Below are 24,609 nucleotides of genomic sequence, written 5' to 3' on the forward strand. Positions count from 1 at the left end.
TAAAGCTTAAAATGTTTGTGTTAGTAAAAATGTTATTGAAATAAGAAATCTGAAAAGAGAAGATAAAGTTAAACATGATTGGTTTCACTTTTAAAAACCTCACATTTCAAATGGCAAAAGTGAATTTAACTTAACTTGTCATCATAGGCAAAATATGAGTACAGCTATGAGTGAATTTTCTATGTTGCATCTGTTTTGCATTTATAAGTCAGAACACTTTTTGGCAGAAGTCTTGCAATGAAATTACTTCCCTCTTTGTGTGATTAGAAATGTTTAAGGCCCTGTGTAGGGGTGTATTCACAGGACGTATCAGATCTAAGGTATAGAACCAGACATTTCTAGAACCTAGTATTTCTTGTTAAGTTACTCCGAATTATGAGACAGATTAATTGGCTTTACCAACAAGAACCTGCAGGCCTTGAGGTTGGCATCCTACTTAGGCAACTTGAGTATTGGTAAGCAAAAAAAAAAAAAAAAAAAAAAAAAAAAAGTTCATATTTCTGATGGATAAGACCTTAAGATGTTAAAATACTGTGTTCTAAGACAATGGTAAATGAATGGAACAAAAATCACAAACTAGTATTTTTTTTGGAATGATGAAATAACACATAAACTGAAAAGAACTGATTCTAAACAGTTAAACCTTCCAACTACAGTGTATAAAATACTATAAAGTCGGAGCTGGCTACTGAAAGCTAGCCCAAGCCAGCTTTAATTACAAAACAAAATCAGAGAAATGAGAAAACCACAGAAATAGAAGGAATTTGTGAGATCACAGCTGTCCCATTTAGAAAGTGAGGCACAGAGAGGTTAAGTGGCTAACGTAAACACAGCTGGTTATAGAGTGGCAGAACAAGGATTAGAGCTCAATTTTTAAGATTCTGTTCTAGTACTCCTTCCAAGTGAAGGTGAGGGAAGGGGTTGACTGATGCGCCAGGGCTGTGGGGGCTGTGGTGAAGGTGGCTGGTGCATTGTGTGGGGTGGAGGGACCGTTTTGCTAAGAAGTCAGAAAATTGCAGCTCAGGGAGAAATATGGCCAGTGCAGTGAAAATCCCAGAGTTAGGGATAAAGTTATTTTTGACAGAGTTCTGAAAGTGCTTTAAAGGCAGTTCTGGAGTTCCTGTCATGGCGCAGTGGAAACGAATCCGACTAGGAACCATGAGGTTGTGGGTTTGATGCCTGGCCTCGCTCAGTGGGTTAAGGATCTGGCGTTGCCATGAGCTGTGGTGTAGGTCACAGACACGGCTCGGATCTGGCATTGCTGTGGCTGTAGTGTAGGCCTGCAGCTGGAGCTCCGTTTAGACCCCTAGCCTGGGAACCTCCATATGCCATGGGTACAGTCCTAAAAAAAAAAGAAAAAAGCCAAAAAATAAATAAGTAAAATAAAGGCAGCTCTGCCATACTTATGAATCTAGCCACAATATCAGCCCCCTTTCTTGCTAATAGTTTTTAATAGTGTCCATTGTGGACTCCCACCTTCTCTTTCCCCTCAAATTCATTTTGTTTAAATAGCTTTATAGTCATTGTTTTAGAAATGAACTATGCCACTTAATTGTACAAATATCACATATAGGTGGTAGGTGAATATCAGAAAATAACACATTTTCAAAAGTATTCAAGGTAGAAATACCATTTATGGCTTCATCAGGAAAAATATATGACTAACTTATTTTACTTTTTTTTTTTTTGTCTCTTTAGGGCCACACCTGTGGTATATGGAAGTTCTTAGACTAGGGGTCAAATCAGAGCTACAGCTGCCGGCCTACACTATAGCCGCAGCAATGCAAGGTCTGAGCCACGTCTGTGACCTACACCACGGCTCGTGGCAATGCCGGATCCTTAACCCACTGAGCGAGGCCAGGCATCAAACCTGCATCCTCATGGATCCTAGTTGGGTTCATTACTGCTGAGCCATGACATAATTCCCTATTTTACCTATTTTTGTGGCATTTTCTTTGCGGTTGGTAGACTAATAAGGGACGAGAGACCAAAGGGTAATTTGCTTTCTTTTGGAAAGCTATTTAAAAACCTGGTAGCCATGTATTTTTATATAATAATTTATTTGCCATCCATGCGTATTCTTACAATATATGGTATTTAGTTTTGCCTAGTCATGCCTTCAGTATAAATGGAATTATCTTAACACTTGGGACTTGCTTGTTTTTAGCTCAACTTTAGGTCTTTGAGATTTTCAATGTTGTTGCAATTTATTCACTTTTAAAAAGTTATGTTTTGTATGAAATTATTCATTTGTCATAATTTATTTGTCCATGCTACTCTTACTGATGGACTTCTGGGTTTTTCTGGAGCTTGCTATCATGAACAGTGCTGCCTCAAACACTGTGGTATGTATCTCCAGATGCACATGTGCAAGATTTGTCAAGGAGGCAAATCTCTCCAGTTAAAATTTGATTCACATATATTTTTGATTCACATTTATCTATAAAATCATTCAAAGCAGCTAATGAAGTCTCTTTATAGATACTTTGGAAGGTCTAATTGTTTGTTTTTTTGTTTTGGCTGCATCAGTGGCCTATGTTAGTTCCTGGGCCAAGGATTGAATCTGAGCTGCAGCTGCGACCTGAGCTGCAGCTGCGACCTATGCCCCAGCTGCAGCCACATGGAATCCTTAATCTGCTATGCCACAGTGGGAACTCTGGGAGGTCTAATGGTTGAATGATTTTTTTTATTAATTACAATGAACAGATAACCTATAGTTGTGACCTTATGACGAGAAGATAGGTATGAAGGATAACAGATTTTATGTTCATTGAGATTAAGTGGCGGATTGTGAAATTTATTTAGGTTGTTGCTATAAATTGCTTGTTTGGCATACTTGCTGATTCAGACAGGAGAAAATAAATGTAGCCCATTAAAAAGTGCTCTGATATATTGGGTTGGAAGATGCTATATAAGATAGTATTTAGAGTAGGCTGTCTTGGCCCTAAGAAGGTTTTGACATTTTTGATAATTTTCTGAGACACATCCTATCCTTTCTTCCATCTGCTTTTAGGTAACCATTTGTTAGTTTCAGCAATTTTTTTTATGGTTTATGTGACCTATCAACATATTACTATTGCTTTACTGTTATCCCAAAAGTGACTCAGTTATTCACTCAATTAATAATCATTCAGCATCTTCCTATTTGAGGACTGACACTTAGATTTGGACTATTGAGCAGAACAGAAATGGGCTGACTCTCTCGGGATATATATTTTATAGTGCTAGTGAAATATGCATAAATAAGAAACTTGATGGAGTGTGAGAAATTCTCTTGAGAGTGGATAGCCTCATGTACTGTGGGAGTGTGGGTACTCCTAATCCATTCAAGAAATATTAGAGAGCCCGAGGCGGGGGGAAGGGAGTGGGAGTGGGATGGACTGGGAATCTGGGCTTAACAGATGAAAGCAATTGCCTTTGGAATGGTTAAGCAATGAGATCCTGCTGTATAGCACTGGGAACTATATCTAGTCACTTGTGATGGAGCATGATGGAGGATAATGTGAGAAAAAGAATGTGTGTGTGTGTGGTGTGTGGTTGGATCACTTTGCTATACAGTAGAAACTGACAGAACACTGTAAACCAACTATAATGGAAAAAAGCAAAAATCATTGAAGAAAAAAACATTTTTAATAGAGGGCTATTTGAATAAGATTGCTAACTTAGATGCAAAACTGGACAATATCATAAAAGGCAATAAAATACAACTTTTAAAATTAAAAAAAAAATACAAATTCTTAGATCTCATCCCTAGAAATTTTGGTTTGTTAGCTCTGGACCAAAGAAACATTGTTGTTGTTGTTTTTGTTATTTTTACCTCATGTATATTGTTCAGTCAATGAGCCAAATTTGGGAAACACTGTCTATGAGTGAGAAAAATGGGCAGTAATCATGAGAGAATCTTTAAATGACTTAGGGACAGAATAGATGGTTTTTAGATGATTTCTGCTCATAGGCCAAAGGGTGATCTTTTTATTTGTCCCTATTCAATTATAAATTCTTGTTCTTAGGTTGTAAAATTAACTGCCCCCATGTTGAATGGGAAAGCCTGACTCATCTGTAGGACACTTGAAAAGGACCTAGGATTGTTTAGCTGTAAAAGCCCAATGAAAGTCAGAGGTAGGCTTGACTGCCTTGGAAGCTGCTATAATCTTAGGATGCGTTAAGTGTAAGCTTAGTATCAGAAAGAAGGAGGTAAGAGTCCCCTGTCTCTGGTACTTATTGGTGGCACATCTGACCTCATGTGGATGGTCCCTAGGGTCACATTGGAGGGGGATGTTGACACTTGGGTGTATGAAAGGACCTTAGTAAATATCCATATGAGGAAGAACTGGAGAGAAATAGTTTTGTTCATCAAAGAAAAAGAAAACTTAGTCCATGTAGTTCCAGAGGAAAGAACTGGGACCAAAAAGGGAAAATTATTTGGGAAGCAAGTCTCATTTATTCATTGACTCATTTACTTATTTAACAAATATTTATTTAGTGTCTACTATCAGATTCATTCCAGCAGATGCCAAGGATATAATAGTAAACAAGATGGGTTCAGGTCTTGACTTCATGGAGTTAAGGCTTATTGGAACATTAGACAATTAACCAAGCAGTTATAAGAAAATATGATAAGTACTATGACGGGAAAACCACACATAAAACACATTTCTAACATTTTACTGTCAGAAAGATGGTAAGGGGTGAATACTCTGGCCCTAGAGGTATTCAAAAGTAGGCTTTGCAGAGACTATGAAAGTTGTGCTCACAATTACCATTAAAATCCTATTTAGCTTTTAACATCAAGAGTTCCCATCATGGCTCAGTGCTTAATGAACCCAACTATTACCTGTGAGGACATGGGTTTGATCCCTGGCCTTGCTCAGTGGGTTAAGGATCTGGAGTTGCCGTGAGCTGTGGTGTAGGTCGCAGACATGGCTTGGATCCCATGTTGCTGTGGCTGTGATGTAGATTGATTTGACCCCTAGCCTAGGAACCTCCATCTGCTGTGGATGCAGCCCTAAAAAGACAAAAACCAAACAAAACTTATTTATTTATTATTTTTTTAATTGTTATTTCCCCAATACAATTTTTTCTTTCTACTGTACAGCATGGTGACCCAGTTGATGGAGCATGATAATGTGAGAAAATAGAATGTGTACCAAAAAAACACCCTTTTAATATCAATGATCATATATGTCTTTCTAACAGGTTCCCACTCCTTGTTTCTTTGGCTACCCTTTCTATCCCAACCTTCTCTTTCTTCCATTCTTGACAAACTCAGTTCCAGTTCTTTAAGTCTGCACAATGAGATGACTTTCTGTGTAATTTTCACAGACCTTTGTTTATAAGGGATAAGACAAATTCTTAGAACTGAAATCACGCTTAATTATTATGTTTTTATCTGGGCTATCAGCTAACTGAGGATAGGCATAAGTGTTTACATAAATGCACATGGCTTTAGTTTTTCCCATTCCTCTTGGTGGCTAGCTTGTGCAGGTGAGGACTCTTAAGGGCCTTCTAGGGGTGCCTGTATTTCTGTGGGAATGGGCAGGCACAAAGAATAAATTAAATGTCAATGCCATCTTGTATATAATTTTATGTGCTCTAAATGAGACTATATTTTTTGATCATCATGTTTTGAATTCTTAACATGTCTTAACTAATTGGAAAAGCTGACCTTTCCCTCACAGCATTTAAAATTTTTAAAAAATATTATGTTGGGACATTCTCTGGACTCTGAGCCTTTCACGTTCAATGTTACAGCCTAAGGTTGAATATTGTGGAGGTTTGGGTTTGCTTTCTCTTGACCCAATGTGACTTCCTGTTTCTAAGAAAACAATTTTGAAGACTCTTAAAAGGAATTTTTTGCATGCTTGGCAGCTCTTATAAAACCACATTTTAGTAACCAGTATGAATGAAGTATATTAAATAAATCAAATAAAGAACCATATTGCTTGACCAGGTTAGCATTTTGCTTTGTGGAAATTAGATCTTGTAGAAAAATCCAGTGATTTAGGAAGTGTCTGCTTTTATAACCAGATAAACCAAGAACCAAAATTTCATTTTGACTTGGTTAATCATCCTAGTTCAAGGGGGCAGTTGATCACAAATTGGGGTTTACTTGAAGTTGATGTGTACTAGTGAGTCTGGTTACTATTTTTTTTCTCCCCAAAAAAACAAAGTTGCAACTTGGGCATCTCTCTTCAGATCAATTCATGAATTTGGAGCCAATTCATATGCATTCTTTAAATTTTTTTTTTTTTTCTTTTTGCCTTTTCTAGGGCCGCTCCCGCGGCATATGGAGATTCCCAGGCTAGGGATCTAATCGGAGCTGTAGCCGCCCAGCCTATGCCAGAGCCACAGCAACGCACGATCTGAGCCGCATCTGCGACCTACACCACGGCTCACGGCAACGCTGGACGCTGGATCGTCGACCCACTGAGCAAGGCGAGGGATCGAACCCGCAACCTCATGGTACCTAGTCAGATTCGTTAACCACTGTGCCACAACGGGAACTCCTAAAAATTTTTTTTAATTAAAGTATAATTGATTTACAATGTTGTGCTGTTTTCTGCTGTATAGCAAATTGACCCAGTCATACATATATGTATATACATTCTTTTTCTTATATTACCTTCAATCATGTTCTATCACAAGTGATTGGATATAGTTCCCTGTGCTATACAGCAGGACTGCATTGCTTATCCATTGTAAATGTAATAGTTTGCATCTACCACCCCCAAACTCCCATTCCATCCCACCCCTCTCCCTCCCACTTGGCAGCCGCAAGTCTGTTGTCCATCATGTGTATTCTTACAATATTCTGGAGAAAATCCCAGTTAACTCCCATCACTTAGTCAGTGGAGAAAATGAACATTAGTGAGTCTTTGGAGGTTAGATATTCCTCTTTGAGCAGGATATTCATGTCTCCTGGCTCCAAGGTCAGAGATTCAGCTTCTCTCAGAGTTGTCCTAGAAGTTGTGGCTTCTTGTAAATATTTCAGTAGGGGTTAAACATGTTTTTGTAACTACACAGGCACTTTATTCATTGGGTAAATGTTTGTTGAGTACCCTCCATGTATCAGAATCCCTTCTAGAGGCAGCCAGGATGGTGAGGAATAAGGCAGGCAAAGTCCCTGATTTTATTTATCTATCAAACACTTCTTGAAAGGCTTACTCTCCACCAGAAACTGTACTAGTTACTTTACAGATATTAAGTCATCTAATCCTCATAGCAATGCTGTGAGGTAGACACCCTCATCCTTGTTCTGCAGGTGTGAAGAAGGAGGCTCAGGAGTTCCTGCTGTGGTACAGTGGGTTAAGAATCTGACTGTGGTGGCTCAGGCTGCTGCAGAGGTATGGTTTCCATCCCTTGCCTGGCACAGTGGGTTAAAGGATCCAGTGTTGCTGCAGGTGCAGCATAGGTCATGGCAGTGGCTGGGATTCAGTCCCTGGCCTGGGAACTTCTGTATGCCGCGGGTGCAGCTGTAAAAAAAACAAAGGAGGCTCAAAGTCACCCAGCTGGGAAGTGGCCAAGCCAGGATTGAACACAGGATGAGTCTTCACCCCCACTGTGTGGTGACTGTGATCTCATAAGCTTACACATTCCTTATAAAAACAAAACAAAATGAAACATAGATGCACACACACAAGAACATAAAACTGTGGGCAGTCTGACCACTGTCAATGTTTTGGTGTCTGTGGCATTTAAAAAGCAGAACTTAAAATAGCTCTATGGTGTTCTACGGTTTGTCTATATAATGATTTCTCTAACCAGTTTCCTACCAATTAACAGTGTTTCTTATGATGGGAGATAGTGTGAGAAAAATAATGTGTATATATATGTATATATATGTAAGTATGTATATGTGTGTGTGTGTGTATGTATGACGGGGTCATTATATTGTGCGGCAGAAAGTGACACAACAATGTAAATCAACTGCAGTAAAAAAGTAAAAGTAATAAAATGTGTGGCATAGATCATTTCTTAATTTTGGATTTTGTACACCCTGCTTTAATTAATGCCTCTATGACTAAAAATTTTTTTTATAGATCCATGACTGTTAAAACATTTCTGAGTGAAGGATGCTATTAAAACTTTTTGTAAATATTTGTGCAGTCTGTGCTCTGTGAATGTGATGATGTCATTAACGTGGTCGTGCTTTTCCTTCCAGGCTAGTGGATGACAGATGTGTGGTACACCCGGAGGCGGGGGACCTCGCCAACCCTCCCAAGAAGTTCCGAGGTAAGACATCGATATATATTTCATATTATGTGACTTAAGTGGGGGGTTATTTTGGGGTCTTAATATCACTAATGTCAGAACTTTATTCAGTGTAAAGCTTTCAATAGAAATATATCCACTGAAAATTCTTTCAAAAATTTCCCCATCATTTTTCTTCTTTTGTACTTTGAAGGATTGATAGTAAAAGGATAGTTTCACATTTTGTTTTGCGGGACAATAGCCTGTGTGTTGAAGGAAATCGTGGTAGTTAACTCTGAGAGACCACTTTCAAACCCATAAATACAGCTGAATGACATGTATTTATATCTTACTGTGACAGCTATGCTGTAAATGTTAGTGTTTCATTATCAGCTCTTTAATTTTTCTTTGTAAAATCTCCAGGATTTTACAAAGAATGACAGGGATGTGTTTGCTTAGCTTTTAAAATATCATTTTGGCTGGTGTATGGTAACTAACAATTGTCTAAGAACTCCTTTCTAGATATAATTTTAGAGATGGCTTCATAATGTCAACTGAGCAATTGTTCATAGTAGGAGACTGATTATAACCTGACTGATATGAGAGAAGGATAAAGAGAATTTGCAGAGAATCATAGACAATTAAAACCAGTAATTAAGAGAAGTTCCCACTGTGGAACAATGGGTTAAGAATCTCACTGATGGCTTCAGAGAGAGGCTTGGGTTCAATCCCCACTTGGGCGTAATGGGTTAAAAGATTCGTCATTGCCTGTGTAGGTTGCCCTGGCTCATGGGGGTGGCCATAAAAACAAACAAACAAACAAACAATCAAAAAGCTCCCAGCAATTAAGAGCTTGTGCAAATCAGTTTCATAGTTTGTGTATTTTGTAATAACAATTTGAAAACAGCATTCATTTTGACCACACCATGTAAGCATTTCTCAGCACAATGGTGAAAAGCAGCTAGGATGAGGGATACAGATCTGGAGAGCTGAAGGGATTCCCTCGATCCCCAGACCCACGTCAGGATGTGCTTCCCCTGCCCCGGGGGAGGGGGATGCTTAATGTTTGGTACAGGTTTCCCTTTCGGTGATAGGCCCTTTCTCCATAATTCTTATTATAAGAATATCCTATACATTGCATTTTTACTACACTTATACAATCTGGCAGAGAGAGTGACAATCACGGTCAGTGTGCTTTGAGTGAAACTGGTCACTTGGAATGTGATCCAGATGTGCCCCCAGCTGGAGAAGTTAGCACAGAGCAGGCTGTGGAGACACACTCCCCATTCACCCATAGTAGTGGGGACATTCCCTGGGCACCTGAGGTCTCCTCACCATATGCTGTCTCCATGGAGGATGGACTCATAACAAAATGACATGAAGGAGGGTCAGCATTGGTGACAGACATGTAGTGCTCCACACAACCTGCCAGGTACTGTGCAGTAAGTGTGTGGAAATGATTTCAGAGACAGAAGAAGCTAGAGAAGCCCTGGTGGAAGAATGGACAATGGGAAAAGGAACACATAGGTTCTAAAACGCATGAACTAGCAGGTTGTATAAAGATGAGGAGACAGTTCCTTAGCTTTGGAAAAGAGAGCTGAGAAAACCAGCCAGAATGCAGTGCACAGGAAAGTCTGAACAAGTCCTGCAAAGCCTGGAGGATGCAAGATCCAACAGCATCTAGTCATGTTCCAGAAGGAGAGGCTGGGGCTATGAGAATGAGGCAATATGTGAAGAGATCTTTGTGAGAATGTTCCTAAGTTGGAGAAACCCACTATTTCTCAGGTGGAAGAGGCACGCTGATTTCAGGGTGATGAGGATAAACCAAATCAGATCTATAGGTGCTCACTCTTGGTGAACTGTTTAGGAAAAGAGAAAAGATCTAAAAGCAAACTGGAACAACCAATCTGTATTTGTCACAAAAAAAAAAAAAAAAAAAAAAAAAGCTGGGGGTGCGAGTTCTGACTGCACCACTCGCTGGCTGTGTCATCTTAAGTAGGTCACCCAGCCGCCTAGCGCCTCCAAGGACATCTGTCTTTGGCTGGTGGGAGCAGGGCTGGATGAAAACAAAAACCATCCTACCACACAAGGCTTTGTGAGGCTTGACATCTTTCCAGAGAATAAATGTAAAAGTGTTTTAAGTCATTATACAAATGGTAGCTAGCTTATAATAGAAAGGCATAATGCATTTCCTTTAAACATGTTTGGCTTTGCTCTTACATGATAACTTCTTCCAGGGTAGGATTTTATTTTTTTTTCTTTGTGTGTTTCCCAGGCATAGGTTTTGCCCATAATTGACACTCCCCCCTCCATCAATAGCCGTTAGATACTTGTGGGTAAGAGACCCAAACTTTCCCTGGATCATGTGACACAACTTGGTTCCCAGGGATGTTTCACACTTCACTGCCGTGAGCTTCGGTAGCCTCATTCCTCTGTCAGTCAGGGGAGGTTAATCTGTCAAAGATAAACCTTCAGGGTTTGTGGCTGGCTTTTTTCTTTTCCTCTTTCCCCGTGAAGTGAATTGTTTTAAGTGCAAAGACTATTATAGCGTATCTGAGAAAACCCTGGGGTAGGTGCTCCATACCCAGTAGGTAGTTATACACAGATAGTTGGTGTCCTGTGATTCAGCAGGCACTGGTTCAAAGTGTGAATCACCCAAGGTGCTCTGTCTGCCCCTGGAAGGCTGGCTTTTCCTGTAATCTAATACTTTAGGTCATTGTCCTTGCTGGTTTGCTCTCATTTTCTGCCTCTAGTTTAAGACTAAACCATTTATCTCATTCCAGCCATCACTGGAGAAGGAGGGTATTGAGGGTATTTTTCTGTTGGAGATTCAAGGGTCCCTGATGTCTTTTATTTATTTATTTATTTATTTATTTATTTATTTATTTTTTAGGGCCACACTTGCAGCAGTACATGGAGGTTCCCAGACTAGGGGTCAAATTGGTGCTGTAGCTGCTGCCACAGCTGTAACCACAGCAATGCCAGATCCGAGCCACATCTGTGACTTACACCATAGCTCACGGCCATGCCGGATCCTTAACCCACCGAGCGAGGCCACTGATCCAACCTGTGTCCTCATGGATACTAGTCAGATTCGTTTCCACTGCGCCACGGTGGGAACTCTGGGTCCCTAATATCTTAAAGTTCTGACTCTTCTCTTCTGACTCTTGGAAGCCCATCCTGAGCCCCAGAGGAGAACTCCTGGAGATGGTCTTGTCTCTTCCCTGGTCTACACACTGCTCTGTCGCCGTCAATCAGCAGACCATGTGGTCCAAGGCCGCATCTTTTCACGTTACCTTGCCTTTTACAGCTCCCGTATTTCACCCTTCTCTGCGTGAATGTGTTTCCCCTCTTCCCTTTGGCTGTAAAAGGCATTACTTTGTCATCGATTTACCTCCCAGAATCACCACACCTGCCTTTCCAGACTCCTCTGCCAAGTTTCCAGCACACCCTCCCTTATTGTTACTTTTTAGACAACATGACGAAACAATAGTGTAATCAGCAGTTCAGTTACCTCTCAGTTCTTGCCTCAGCGGGACAAAAGATGATCTCAAATTTGAAAAGATTTTTTTTTTTTTTTTCATCCTCACTCTATGATTTGGTCCAATGTATCATAAAATGTTAGGGTTTTGGGGAGTTCCCGTCGTGGCGCAGTGGTTAACGAATCCGACTAGGAACCATGAGGTTGCGGGTTTGGTCCCTGCCCTTGCTCAGTGGGTTGAGGATCCGGCGTTGCTGTGAGCTGTGGTGTATGTTGCAGATGTGGCTCGGATCCCGCGTTGCTGTGGCTGTGGCGTAGGCCGGTGGCTACAGCTCCAATTCGACTCCTAGCCTGGGAACCAACATATGCTGAGGGAGCGGCCCAAGAAATAGCAAAAAGACCAAAAAAAAAAAAAAAAAAAAAGTTAGGGTTTCTAGGCAATTAAAAGTCAATCTAGTTCATTTCCCCTAATTTTTAAAATGAGAAGCCGAAATTCTAAAGAGGTTAATGTGAGTCTCTCCAATATACATAATTGTACAAGAAATATTCCTTTGACTGTGTCATATGGCCTCTTATATGAACAGAGGACAGAGGAAATGAAGTTTTTTTTTAAATTTTTTAATTTATTTATTTTTTTCCTGCTGTACAGCATGGAGATCAAGTTACTCTTACATGTATACATTTTTTTCCCCACCCTTCGTTCTGTTGCAACATGAGTATCTAGACATAGTTCTCAATGCTACTCAGCAGGATCTCCTTGTAAATCTATTCTAAGTTGTGTCTGATAAGCCCAAGCTCCCGATCCCTCCCACTCCCTCCCTCTCCCATCAGGCAACCACAAGTCTCTTCTCCAAGTCCATGATTTTCTTTTCTGTGGAGATGTTCATTTGTGCTGTATATTAGATTCTAGTTATAAGTGATATCATATGGTATTTGTCTTTGTCTTTCTGACTCAGGAAATGAAGTTTTTTTTTTTTTTTTTTCGTCTTTTTGCCATTTCTTGGGCCGCTTCCGCGGCATATGGAGGTTCCCAGGCCAGGGGTCTAATCGGAGCTGTAGCCACCGGCCTACGCTAGAGCCACAGCAACGCAAGATCCGAGCCGCGTCTGCAACCTACACCACAGCTCACGGCAACGCCGGATTGTTAACCCACTGAGCAAGGGCAGGGATCGAACCCTCAACCTCATGGTTCCTAGTCGGATTCGTTAACCACTGCGCCACGATGGGAACTCCAGGAAATGAAGTTTTAACAAATAAACTACTTCCCAAGGGTGGTGGATGGACAGCTATTTTCAGTAGGAATCACACAGTCAGAATAGTATTCACTGAAGCACAGTGGCTTTCTCTTAAATGAGTGTAAAAAGTCTTTTCATGTTCAAATATTCCATAATTCTTACAGATAAACTTTAGGGAGTTCCCTCTGTGGCTCAGTGGGGTAAGAATCTGACTAGTATACATGAGGATGCGGGTTTGATCCCTGGCCTCACTCACTGGGTTAAGGATCCTGCATTGCCATGAACTATGGTGTAGGTTGCAGATGAGGCTCTGATCTCTTGTTGCTGTGGCTGTGGTGTAGGCTGGCAGCTGCAGCTCCGATTCAACCCCTAGCCTGGGATCTTCCATATGCCAAGGGTACAGCCCTAAAAAGACCAAAAAAAAAAAAAGGATTAACTTTAAACTTTGGAATACATTCAGATGTAAGAGGAGTCATAAAGGCAGTATAGAGCATTCCCTTCCACCCAGTTGCCCATGTCAGCATTTTATGTAACCTTGGTACATCTGTCCACATTAAGGAATTACCACTTGTACATTACTGTTGACTAAATTCTAGGCTTCCTTCAGGTGTCACCAGTTTCCCATTAATGTCCTTTGCCCAATTCTGATCCCAACCAGAATAGCTCTGAGGTTAACTGCCCTTCTCCTTGCATTGTATTAGGGGCACGATTGTATCAGCACGATTTCTCACTGGTCCTGTTTTTGATATTTTTTTTAAATTTGTTTTTTATTTATTTATTTTTATTACTATATTATTATTATTAATTAATTAATTATTTATTTATTTATGTCTTTTTAGGGCTGCACCCACTGCATATGGAAGTTCCCAGGCTGGGGGTCCAATCAGAGCTGTAGTTGCTGACCTACGCCACAGCCATCACAGTGTCAGATCTGAGCCAAGTCTGTAACCTACACTGCAGCTCATGGCAACGCCCGATCCTTAACCCACTAAGCAGGGCCAGGGATCAAACCTGCAACCTCATGGCTCCTAGTCAGATTCGTTAATAAGCTGGAAGGCTTGGGGAACTAAAACAGAGACTTTCTCTGCTTTTCACTACATGAATGCAGGTAGTGAGTTTCAGAGGCTTGGCAGAAGACAAGACCACTTCTTTAACTCAGGTCCTTCTCTTTGTATAATTCAGGGAAGTCATTTGGAAGGCTGGCACTCTCACCTTTTGGTTCTCCTGATATAGGTTATACACTTTAGAGCATAGGCAAAAAAGCCATCTAGTGGTGGTAGCTTTGACTTTTTATATGGTTGAACATGTTAATCTTGTCTAACCGTGTCATTCTCCAGTATGAGCCGATTATAGATACTTCCTCTACCACCTTAACAATTGCTTTATTGAATGTCTTCAGATTTGGTGTTAGTATAATTTTTTTCTGGATGAAGACTGAATTTTAGATATGAAATCACTAACATTTATCGAGCCTTTAATTCATGCTGGACTGGGCTTGGGGCTTCCTCGGCATTCATGGTTAGTTGTCACGATAGCCTTATAAAGTGGAAATGATTGCAATTGCAGGTTTGCACTGGAGAGAGTTAAGTATAAAGAAGTTATATGACCATTTTAAGGTCACCAAGCTCATTAGTGCTAGAGTTGGGCCTCAAAACAAGTTTGTGTGACTCCAGAGCTGTGTTTAGCCACTGTATTAGACTGTCTATTGAATAATACCTTCTCTTAAATTCTATCTGATAGTCCTGTACAGCCACATAAATTATATCTAGTCCCCTTCCACACAGTGGAGCTTTAAGTATTTGTTTAGAATGATTAGATTCCTGCAGACCTTTTCTGCTATGGCCTTCATTGAAAAAAATTTTTTCACATGTTGCTTGCTACATATTCTGCAGTGATTTCTCTAGTCTTCATCCTATTGCCATGTTTGGTTTCTGGTTAGGCTTCTATTTGTCAGTTAATGCTTAGTGGTGTAGAAAGAACCAAAATTGTACTTTTGGGTGTGGTCAGATGAGAATCTCTGTCTTTTTTGGATGCCACACTTGTAGCCCAAGAGCCCTGAGTAGGACTCCCTATCTCACCTACCAAACTCCTGATGCTTTTTCATTGGCATCTCTGGACCCTTGTTTCCCTCCTCCTGTGGTGCCTACTTGTTATTTTGGAACCAAATGAAGAATCTGTTACATGTCATCTTTTTCACTTTGGTCATCGTTCTATCCTGCTGAACGTCCCTCTCACTCATTCTTTCCCTTTTTTTTTTCTCTTTTTTAAAAATGTAGTTCACTTGCAATGTTGTGTTAATTTCTGCTATATAGCAAAGTGACTCAGTCATGCATATATGTATACATTCCTTTTCTTAAATTATCTTCCATCATGGTCTACCCTAAGACACTGGATATAGTTCCCTGTGCTAACAGTAGGACTTCACTGCTTATCCACTTTAAATGTAACAGTTTCCGTCTACTAACCCCAAACTCCCAGTTCATCCCACACCCTCCCCCTTGCCATTCCCCTTGGCAACTGTAAGTCTGTTCTCTATGTCTGTGAGTCTGCTTGTGATTTGTAGATAGGTTCATTTGTGCTCTGTTTTGGATTCCAATAAAAGTGATATCATATGGTAAATTTGTCTTTCTCGTTCTGCAAATGCATTAATTCATTTTTTTTTATGGCTAAGTGGTATTCCATTGTATATATGTACCACATCTTCTTCTTTTTACGGCCAAACCTGTGGCATATGGAAATTCCCAGGCTAGGGGTCGAATTGGAGCTGCAGCTGCCAGCCTACACCACAAACTCAGCAATGCCAGATCCAAGCTGTATCTGCAACCTGCACCACAGCTTGAAGCAATGCCAGATCCTTAGCCCACTGAGGGAGGCCAGGGATGGAACACGCATCCTCATGGATGCTAGTTGGGTTCATAACTCACTGAACCACAACAGGAACTCCTCTCTCCCTTTTTTGATCATAACTCTCATGCAAATTATGTATTCAAATTCCTAGTCTCATATCTTGAAATTTAAGCTGATAAAGGTATGTCTGTGATACTCTCATTTCATGTGTGGTTCTTGTGTTGTTGAATATAGCTGAAGAGAAATAAATAAGGACTCTGTTGCTTGGAGCATCTACAAATCAGACCCTGGTAGATGTGGATGAAGGGAGTCAGTTTAGGAGGTGATCCTGGGAAGCTGGAGTGGGGAAGTGAGGGAGAGCGAGCCTAAAGAAATGAAAGGCAATAAAGCATGCATAATACCCACCCCCATGGCAGCTGGAACTCAGTCCTGTGGAACCCTCTAAGAAGCTATGCAGAACGTATCTCAGAATCTCTTTATCCTACAGAAAGGCTGGGGCCAACCATGTCTGTGGGTTGTGTCATCACCCCCTTCCACAGCACACTTCTGGCTTGCTCCTGCTTGGAGCTGAGCATGTTCTCCAAGGGTCAAGAAAACCCTCATGAGGAGGAGGCAAGAGGAGAGATGCAACAGCTTGTGCTTGGAGGCTCTGCCCAGGACTGGAAGCTGTCTACTGTGGTTGTCAAAGAACTTGGCCCTGAGGATGCATCATCACATTACTTGTGTGTGCTCAGAGTTTTCACGCATTACTTGGAGTTCCCATCGGAGTTCAGTACGTTAATGACACAACATAGTATCCATGAGGATGTGGGTTCGATTCTTGGCCTCTATCAGTGGGTTAAGGATCCAGTGTTGCTGCAAGCTGTGGTGTAGGTCACAGATGTTGCTTGGGTCTGATCATTTGTTGCCATGACTGTGGCATAGGCTGGCAGCTGCAGCTCTAATTTAACCCCAAGCCCAGGAGCTTCCATATGCCACAGATATAGTCCTAAAGAGAAAAAAAAAAAAAATTTGCATTCTTTTCTTTATTTGAAAGACTTGCAACTAGACTACAAACTATATGAGGGTAAAAGACTGCTCTGTTGAATTACCAAGGTCCAGAGCCATGTTTTGCATATCATTGGGGCTGAATTAATTTTTGTTGAATTAATGAATAAAGTTCTAGAAAAAATCACAATTCTTAAAGGTAATATAATTTCAAACCTGTCGCACATGCTTTGTTGGAGGTCATAATACTACCCAGCATGTTACATAGTTCTTAGTGGATTGCTTCATTTATGATAAAACATAAATGTTGCTTTATGAGATTGTTATATTATTACAGTCTTACATTCTACACGTCTAGATTTCAGTTCACAGGTGTTAGATGTACGTTCTGACATATCAGTCTGTAATGTGAATAGCAGAAGACAAAAACTTCTGCCTGTATTAAGTGAAATTCTTTTAGGTTGTAGCATTTTGTAGTTTGGTGCTACTTGAAGAAGTTGAGGAAACTGCAGGGGATTTCCAAGCTAGAAATTACTTGATGATTCAAAAACATCTTTAAAATTGTCCAGTTGCATGTTATTGCTGTGTTGATTCTGTGTATTTATGGTAAGTCATCATATTAAGAATCTTCTACATGGGCATCTGTTCCAGAGAAAACCATGACTCAAAAAAGATACATGTATCCCAATGTTCATTGCAGCACTATTTGCAGCAGCCAAGACATGGGAGCAACCTAAATGTCCATCGACAGAGGGGTGGATAAAGAAGATGTGGTACATATTCACAATGGAATATCACTCAGCCATAAAATGAATGAAATAAGGGTTATTTGCAGCAACATGGATGGACCTAGAAATTATCATGCTAAGTGAAGTTAGTTAGACAGTAAGACACAAATGTCATATGCTGTCACTTATATGTGGAATCTAAAAAAAGGATATAATGAACTTATTTGCAGAACAGATACTGACTCACTGACCTTGAAAAACTTGTGGTTACCAATGGAGACAGGTTGGGGAGACAGGATGGGCTGGAGGGTAGGGATGGAAATGCTATAAAATTGGGTTATGATGATCATTGTACAACTATAAATATAATAACATTTGTTAAGGTTTTTTTTTTTTTAAAAAAAGAACCTTCTACAGCTTATCCTCTATTAAAATCTTAAGTGGCTGTGGAAATCGGCTAATAATTTACTCTTTTCAGTGAGGTTTCAGAGCAGGGTCAAAGGATGAAATGAAAACAGATTGCTTTGCCTCTTCATTTCTCTGGTGGAAGCTAATCAGGATTGTAAAAATGCTTGTACTTTCAAATACTTTGGTCTCTATTGGAGGGAACTTGCTCTGGTTATGAATGGTCGACTAGGACACACTTTGGCATACTCATGGGGTAACATTCCTTTAGGGCGGCACTCAATTGTGTACCAAAAATACACAAATGCTGAATGAACTTTGATTGATTTGTGGCTTTGACTTACAAAGTTTAATTTTCTCCTCTGAGAGTGAGAAAGAATGGGCAGAAAATTAACACTGTGTGTGTGACATCTATGGCTTGATGGAGTTAGAACAGCTCTTGGACCCCTTGCTTACTGGTCAGGGATCCACAGGCCAAGCTGGGGGCTCATATGTAAAATGCTCCTTTTGAGGAGTTCCCGCTGTGGCACAGTGGGTTAAGAATCAGACTGTAGTGGCTCAGGTTGTTGCTGAGGTGCGGGTTGGATCCTGGGCCTGGAGCAGTGGGTTAAGGGATCCAGCTTTGCTGCAGCTGTGGGGTAGTTTGCAGCTGTGGCTTGGATTCAGTCCCTGGCTTGGGAACTTCCATATACCGTGGGTGTGTCCATAAAAAAATCTCCCTTCCACTGTTGTGCATGAAGTTAAATGTGTGTCTCAGTGTTTTGTTAAGTATTGAATAAATGTATTTTTTCTGTGAGTATTTTAACTTAATAACCAAGACGGCTCTTCCTAAAAATAGAAAGTCCTAAATATTGAAATTCTTAACTTTGAGCGCCTTTGATGGCCTCTGTCCATGCCATCTTTCTTAGTTCTTATTAGCTCCATTTTGCAAATTTGGAAATTTGGAGTGTGAATTAAAGTAATATGCCCAAGGTCACACAGCTAAGCAGGTGGTGAGGCAGGTTTGTTTGAAGCTGGTGTTTTCAACACTGTAAGATCTTGACACATTTAGTAGAAATTTATGACTTATCCATATGTGCAGTGCAATGTGTGAACTAGTTACTAAGGTTCAAAGGAATGCTGCTCTCAAGGAATTTATAGCCTAATAAGTGAGATAAGGTGTGTGTATAAATAATTGCAACCCAAGGAAGAAAGTGATAAGGGCTAAATGAAAAGATGTAGTAAAGCCATCGTGGGAGGATGGAGATGTTAATTTCCGTTTTTGTGAGATGAGAAAATCTTAATTAGATAGCATTTGAGGAGTTCCCATTGTGGCGCAGTGGAAACGAATCCACCCAGGAACCATGAGATTTCAGTTTCTATCCCTGGCCTTGCTTGGTGGGTTAAGGATCCGCTGTTGTCGTGAGCAGTGGTGTAGGTCGCATACGCTGTTGAGATCTGATGTTGCTGTGGCTGTGGTGTAGGCAGGCAGCTGTAGCTCCGATTCGACCCCTAGCCTGGGAACTTCCATATGTCACAGGTGCAGTCCTAAAGAAACAACAAAAAACCCCCAAAAGATCTCATTTGACCTGTAACTTGAAAGATTTATTCCTGCAGGGAGGGGCCATTTAGGCTTTTCAGACCTAGTATTCACCTTTTCATAACACTAGTTTCTAGGATAATAATTGGTATGCCAAGTTAAATTGAATTTACCTCTTTTTTTGCTTTTTAAGGCCCATGGCATATAGCAGTTGCTGGGCAAGGGGTCGAATTGGAGCTACAGCTGCCAGCCTACACCTCAGCCATTGCAATGCAGGATCCGAGCCTCCTCTGTGACCTACACCACAGCTCACGGCAACACTGAATCCTTAACCCACTGAGCAAGGCCAGGGATTGAACCTGCAACCTCATGGTTTCTTGTCAGATTCGTTTCCATTGCACCATGATGGGAACTCCATGTTTACCTTTTAAACATTTCTAAAATGTTTGGTATGTTTTCAAGTATAATACTGAGATGAAAGCAACAAGTCATTACCCCCAATAACTTTGGTCTTCTGCAGGCAATAGACAAGTAAACCAACTATAACTAAATGTGACCAGGGCTACTTTACTATCATTGCTACTAATTATTGACATTTATTGAGTCCTTACTATATTTTAGGTGATGTCTGAAATGCTTTATATTCTATTAATCCATTTAATCTTTATGCATCCCTAAGAGGTATGGTATTATTAATATATTATTCTCTGCATGTATCAGGTAAGGTGCTATAACAGAAATAAAACAACAACAAAAACCAATGGCTTTTATAAGATAGTTTATTTCTCTCTCACTTCATAGTCCCTAGGTGAGTGATCCAGAACTGTCTTACAATTTGACTGTCTTCAGTATGAGGCTTCCAGAGTTGCTTCTATAGTCAGTCATGACTTCTTAGTTAGTAGAAGGGGGCCAAGAGGAGTCCATGACAAGTAGAATCTTCTTCCCACAGGTTCTAGAATTACATATATTACCCCTACTCACTTGTTATAGCAGCTAGTATATTGGGTTGAGTGGTGGTCTCTCAAAAGATAAGCCCATGTCCTAAATACCTAGATACCATGAATGTCATGCTAATAGGAAGAGCCTTTGCTAATGTAATTAAGGATCTTTAAGTGAGATCATCCTCACTTACCCAGAGCCAATGGCAAATGACTGTAAGAGACAGAAGAGGAAGACAACACGCACACACACACATACACACACACACACACACACACACACACACACACACACACAGAGGAGAGACCTTGTAAGGACAGAGACAGAGAAGGGAGTTACGCTGCTACAAGCCAGGGAATCCTGGAGCCACCAGAAGCTGAAAGAGGCAAGAGAGGATTTTCTCTCCTAAGCCTCCGGAGGGAATGTGACCCTGCCAACACCTTGACTCTGGACTTTTGTCTTCGAGAGTGATGATAATAAATGTCTGTTGTTTTAAGCCTCCAAGTTTGGTGATTTGTTACAGCAGCCATAGGAAACTCATACACACAACTACTTCTGTAGCAAGGAGGCTGAGGCGAGTGGTGGTTAGTGAGCTGGCCATGTACCCAGAACTCAGGAGTTCTGTTACCCAGAGCAAGAAGAGGATGGATATGGGGTCTCTGCCACATACCATTTTATAGATGAGGGAATGGAGGTACAGAGGGGTTACATAACTGGCCCAAGATCATATAACTAGAAAGAAGCAAAGGTTTGATTAAAATCCAGACACATAACCACCAAGAGTAGTACCTTTAGGTCCAAGGGGCTACAAAAGGAAAAGGATTGTAATTGGCTTGGGAGTTCAGAGGAGGAAGGGAGGTGAGTGGCAGCTGTGGAAGAAGGGGCAGGTGTTAACCAGGTGGGAAGAAGAGGGTCGAGGGCAAAGAGGCACAGAGGTGTGGAGTAGCATGACCCTCTTGTGCTTGTGCATTTTAAGAATGTTAAAAGCTGAGAAGAATGTGGAAGAGTGCAGAGATAAGCTCGGAGGGGGATCCAGATGCGCAATGGCCTTGTATGCTGAGGCATTTACATTTTTTAAAAAAATCAATTTAATTATATTAAAAATTAAAAAAAATTATTGAAGTATAAATCAGAAAGAGAAAGGCAAATATCATGTGATATCACTTATATGTGGAATCTAAAATATGGCACAGATGAACCTATCTACAGGACAGAAACAAATTCACAGATATGAAGAAAAGACTTGTGGCTGTTGAGGGGGACGGGAGAAGGAGTGGGATGGATGGGGAGTTTGGGGTTAGTAGATGCAAACTTATATTCAGAATGGATAAGCAGTGAGGTCCTGCTGTATAGCAGAGGGAACTCTATCCAATCACTTGTGATAGAACGTGACAGAAGATACTATGAGAAAAAGAATGTATATTTAGGTATAACTGGGTCACTCTGCTCTACAGCAGAAATTGACAGAACATTGAAAAACAACTATAGTAAAAATTTTTTAAATGATTTAAAATGTTGTGCCAATTTTTGCTGCACAGCACGTGACCCAATCATATATATACATACACACACACACACACACAAACACACACACACACATTCTTTTTCTTATATTATCTTCCATCATGGTTTATCCCAAGAAACTGAATATAGTTCCCTGTGCTATATAGTAGGACCCCATTGCTTATCCATGTGGCATTTAATTTTGGTGTCAAAGATAGTAGAGGGTTTTTAAAGGATTTTAAGCTGGTCTGTGACATGATCAGAGTTGAAATTTTGACAGACCGTTGTCTTACATGGAGAGGTTGAGAATGTAGGATGGGATATCAACTAAAAGACTGTTGAGATAGTTCAGAAAAATATGATAAAGGACTACAATAGTAGCTATAATATTTAACCATATCAGGATTTGGAGACTAACTGTATGTGGGAGTGAAGTGAGAGGTGGGGGTGAAGGAGAGGAAGCATTCTAGAATTTCAGATTTGGGGTCAGATTTGGGTAATGTGGTAGGTCTTAGTAGCATTTACTGAGATATGGAATATAAAACAAACTGTTCGATAGAGGAGGGTATTTGTGTCAGTTCTGTAATACCTGTTTAACGAAACACCCCCAAACTGAGCGGCTTTCTGAGTATTCATTTTCTTAACTCACATATCTGTGGGTATGCTTGCTGATTCTTTGGCTCTGAGCTGGCTTGGCTGATCTCTGATGAACTTGCTCATGTATCTGTGGTCATTTGGCAGCTGGATGGTCTGGGCTGGCTTCACTCACGTATCTGCTTTTGCATAGATTGTTGAAGTGGGTGGCTGGGCCATGGGTCTCTCACTCTCTAGCAGGCTAGCTCAGGTTCTTCCCATAGTGTGAGTGTGAGAACAGCAAGAAAGGACATTTCTCCAGTGCTCAAGCACTGCTCTGCTTGTGACACATTCGCTGATGTTATATGGCTAAGTTCAGAGGCAAAGAGTGGAGAAATTGACTCTTGTCTTTTGCTTAGAGTACCTGCAAAGTCACCTGCAAAGGGACATGCATATAGGGATGGGAAAAATTATGTTCATTTGAAATTTATGACAGTGATGAACTTGATTCTGGCATCTTTTCTGCCAGAGAGGTAGATCTAGAAGATTGTTGTATATGTTGAGCTGGAGGCTCAGGAGAGAAATCCAGATGCTCAATACAGATTTGAAATTTAATAGCATGTAGAAAGAATTTAAAGCTGTGAGAGTGAGAATAAAAGAATACCCTAAATGGAATCCCTGGGAATACCAATATTTAAGGTTTCCCTCCACCCCAAACACTAATATCAAGAGACGCAAGGAAGTACTACTATAAAAATGGCTAAAATAAAAGTACTAACAACATTTAAGTGTTCACAAGGATGAAGATCAACTAGGATGCTCATACATTGATGGTGGTATGCAAAATGCTACAGCCCTTTTGGAAAAGATTTTGGCAGTTTCTTATAAAATTAAACACACTCATACCATATGACCCCCCAGATCTCACTCTTAAATATGTACTGAAAGCAATGAAAACTTAAGTTCACACAAAGATCTGTACCTCAGTGTTTACAGCAAAAACTGGAAACAATTAAAAAATCTCTTTGGAGTTCCTGTCGTGGTGCAGTGGAAACGAATCTGACTAGTATCCTTGAGGACGCAGGTTCAATCCCTGGCCTCGCTCAGTGGGTTAAGGATCTGGTGTTGCTATCGCCATGAGCTGTGGTTTATGTCACAGATGCAGCTCAGATCCTGCATTGCTGTGGCTGTGGTATAGGCCAGTGGCTACAGCTCTGATTTGACTCCTAGTCTGGGAACTTCCATATGCTGCAGGGGCGGCCCCTTAAAAAAAAAAAGACATAAAAGACACCCCCCCCCAAAAAAAAAACCCTCTTTCACCTGGTGAATGGATAAATAGTAGAGAATACCAGTTGACATTAAAAAGGAATGAACCATGGATACACCCACCCACATGGATGAATCTCAAATGCATTAGGCTATGTGAAAGAAGCTAGTCTTGAAAGGCTGCATAATGTATGACACCATTTATATACCATTCTGAAAAAGGCTGAGGCAGGAGGGGTGAATTTAGCCAACTCAAGATGGAATAGCCTGGAGGGGAAAAATAGCCCTGAGGTGGTAAGAAGTTCACCCAAAATAATCTTTTAACTTCACTGGAAAAAAAAAAAAAAAAAAGTGAAGTCTCTCCACTCGATGCTTCTGTGACTTTTTTTCACCTCTAAGCCCGGGCTGTGTGGGAAGATGGAGAATGACCTGAATCCTTCAGGACTCCTTGCCTCTGGGCGCTCATAGGAGGGCCCTTAGTGTGGTCTTCAGATATTTCAGATATAGTTTGGGGGAAGATGATCCTTATGAAAGTATAGCCAAGTACATTTTAATTATGTTTATAGGATGTTTGTTTTCAATGATATGGAGGGTTAGAATATTTCTATCTATGCTGTATCCATTATTAACTTCGTACTCCTTAGGAAAATAACTCCAATTATGTTATTCCAGTACAATTTCCTGTGGAAAATGAATTCCTTTTTTATGCTTTGTTGTTGTCATTGTTTTGTTTTTAGGGTCACAGGTACAGCATATGGAGTTTCCCAGGCTAGGGGTCCAATCAGAGCTACAGCTCTTGGCCTATACCACAGCCATAGCAATAAGGGATCTGAGCAACATTTGTGATCTACATCACAGCCGGCAGCTACAGCTGAATGAGGCCAGGGATCGAACCCACATCTTCATGGATACTAGTTGGTTTGTTTCCACTGAGCC

At 40.6% G+C, this 24,609-nt stretch overlaps 1 protein-coding gene across 2 annotated transcripts in view; it reads left to right on the forward strand.

Annotated features, from left to right (window-relative positions):
- The window catches only part of ITPR2 (inositol 1,4,5-trisphosphate receptor type 2), a 529,759-nt gene that overhangs the window by 33,758 nt on the left and 471,392 nt on the right, over nucleotides 1-24,609 (forward strand). For both annotated transcript variants that reach the window (XM_021092919.1, XM_021092920.1), the window contains exon 2: nucleotides 8,162-8,232. In XM_021092919.1, coding sequence (XP_020948578.1) covers nucleotides 8,162-8,232 — 71 coding nt within the window. The remainder of the gene's footprint in view (nucleotides 1-8,161; nucleotides 8,233-24,609) is intronic.

Source organism: Sus scrofa, chromosome 5, assembly GCF_000003025.6.
Source record: "Sus scrofa isolate TJ Tabasco breed Duroc chromosome 5, Sscrofa11.1, whole genome shotgun sequence".
Taxonomy (NCBI): Eukaryota; Metazoa; Chordata; class Mammalia; order Artiodactyla; family Suidae; genus Sus; species Sus scrofa.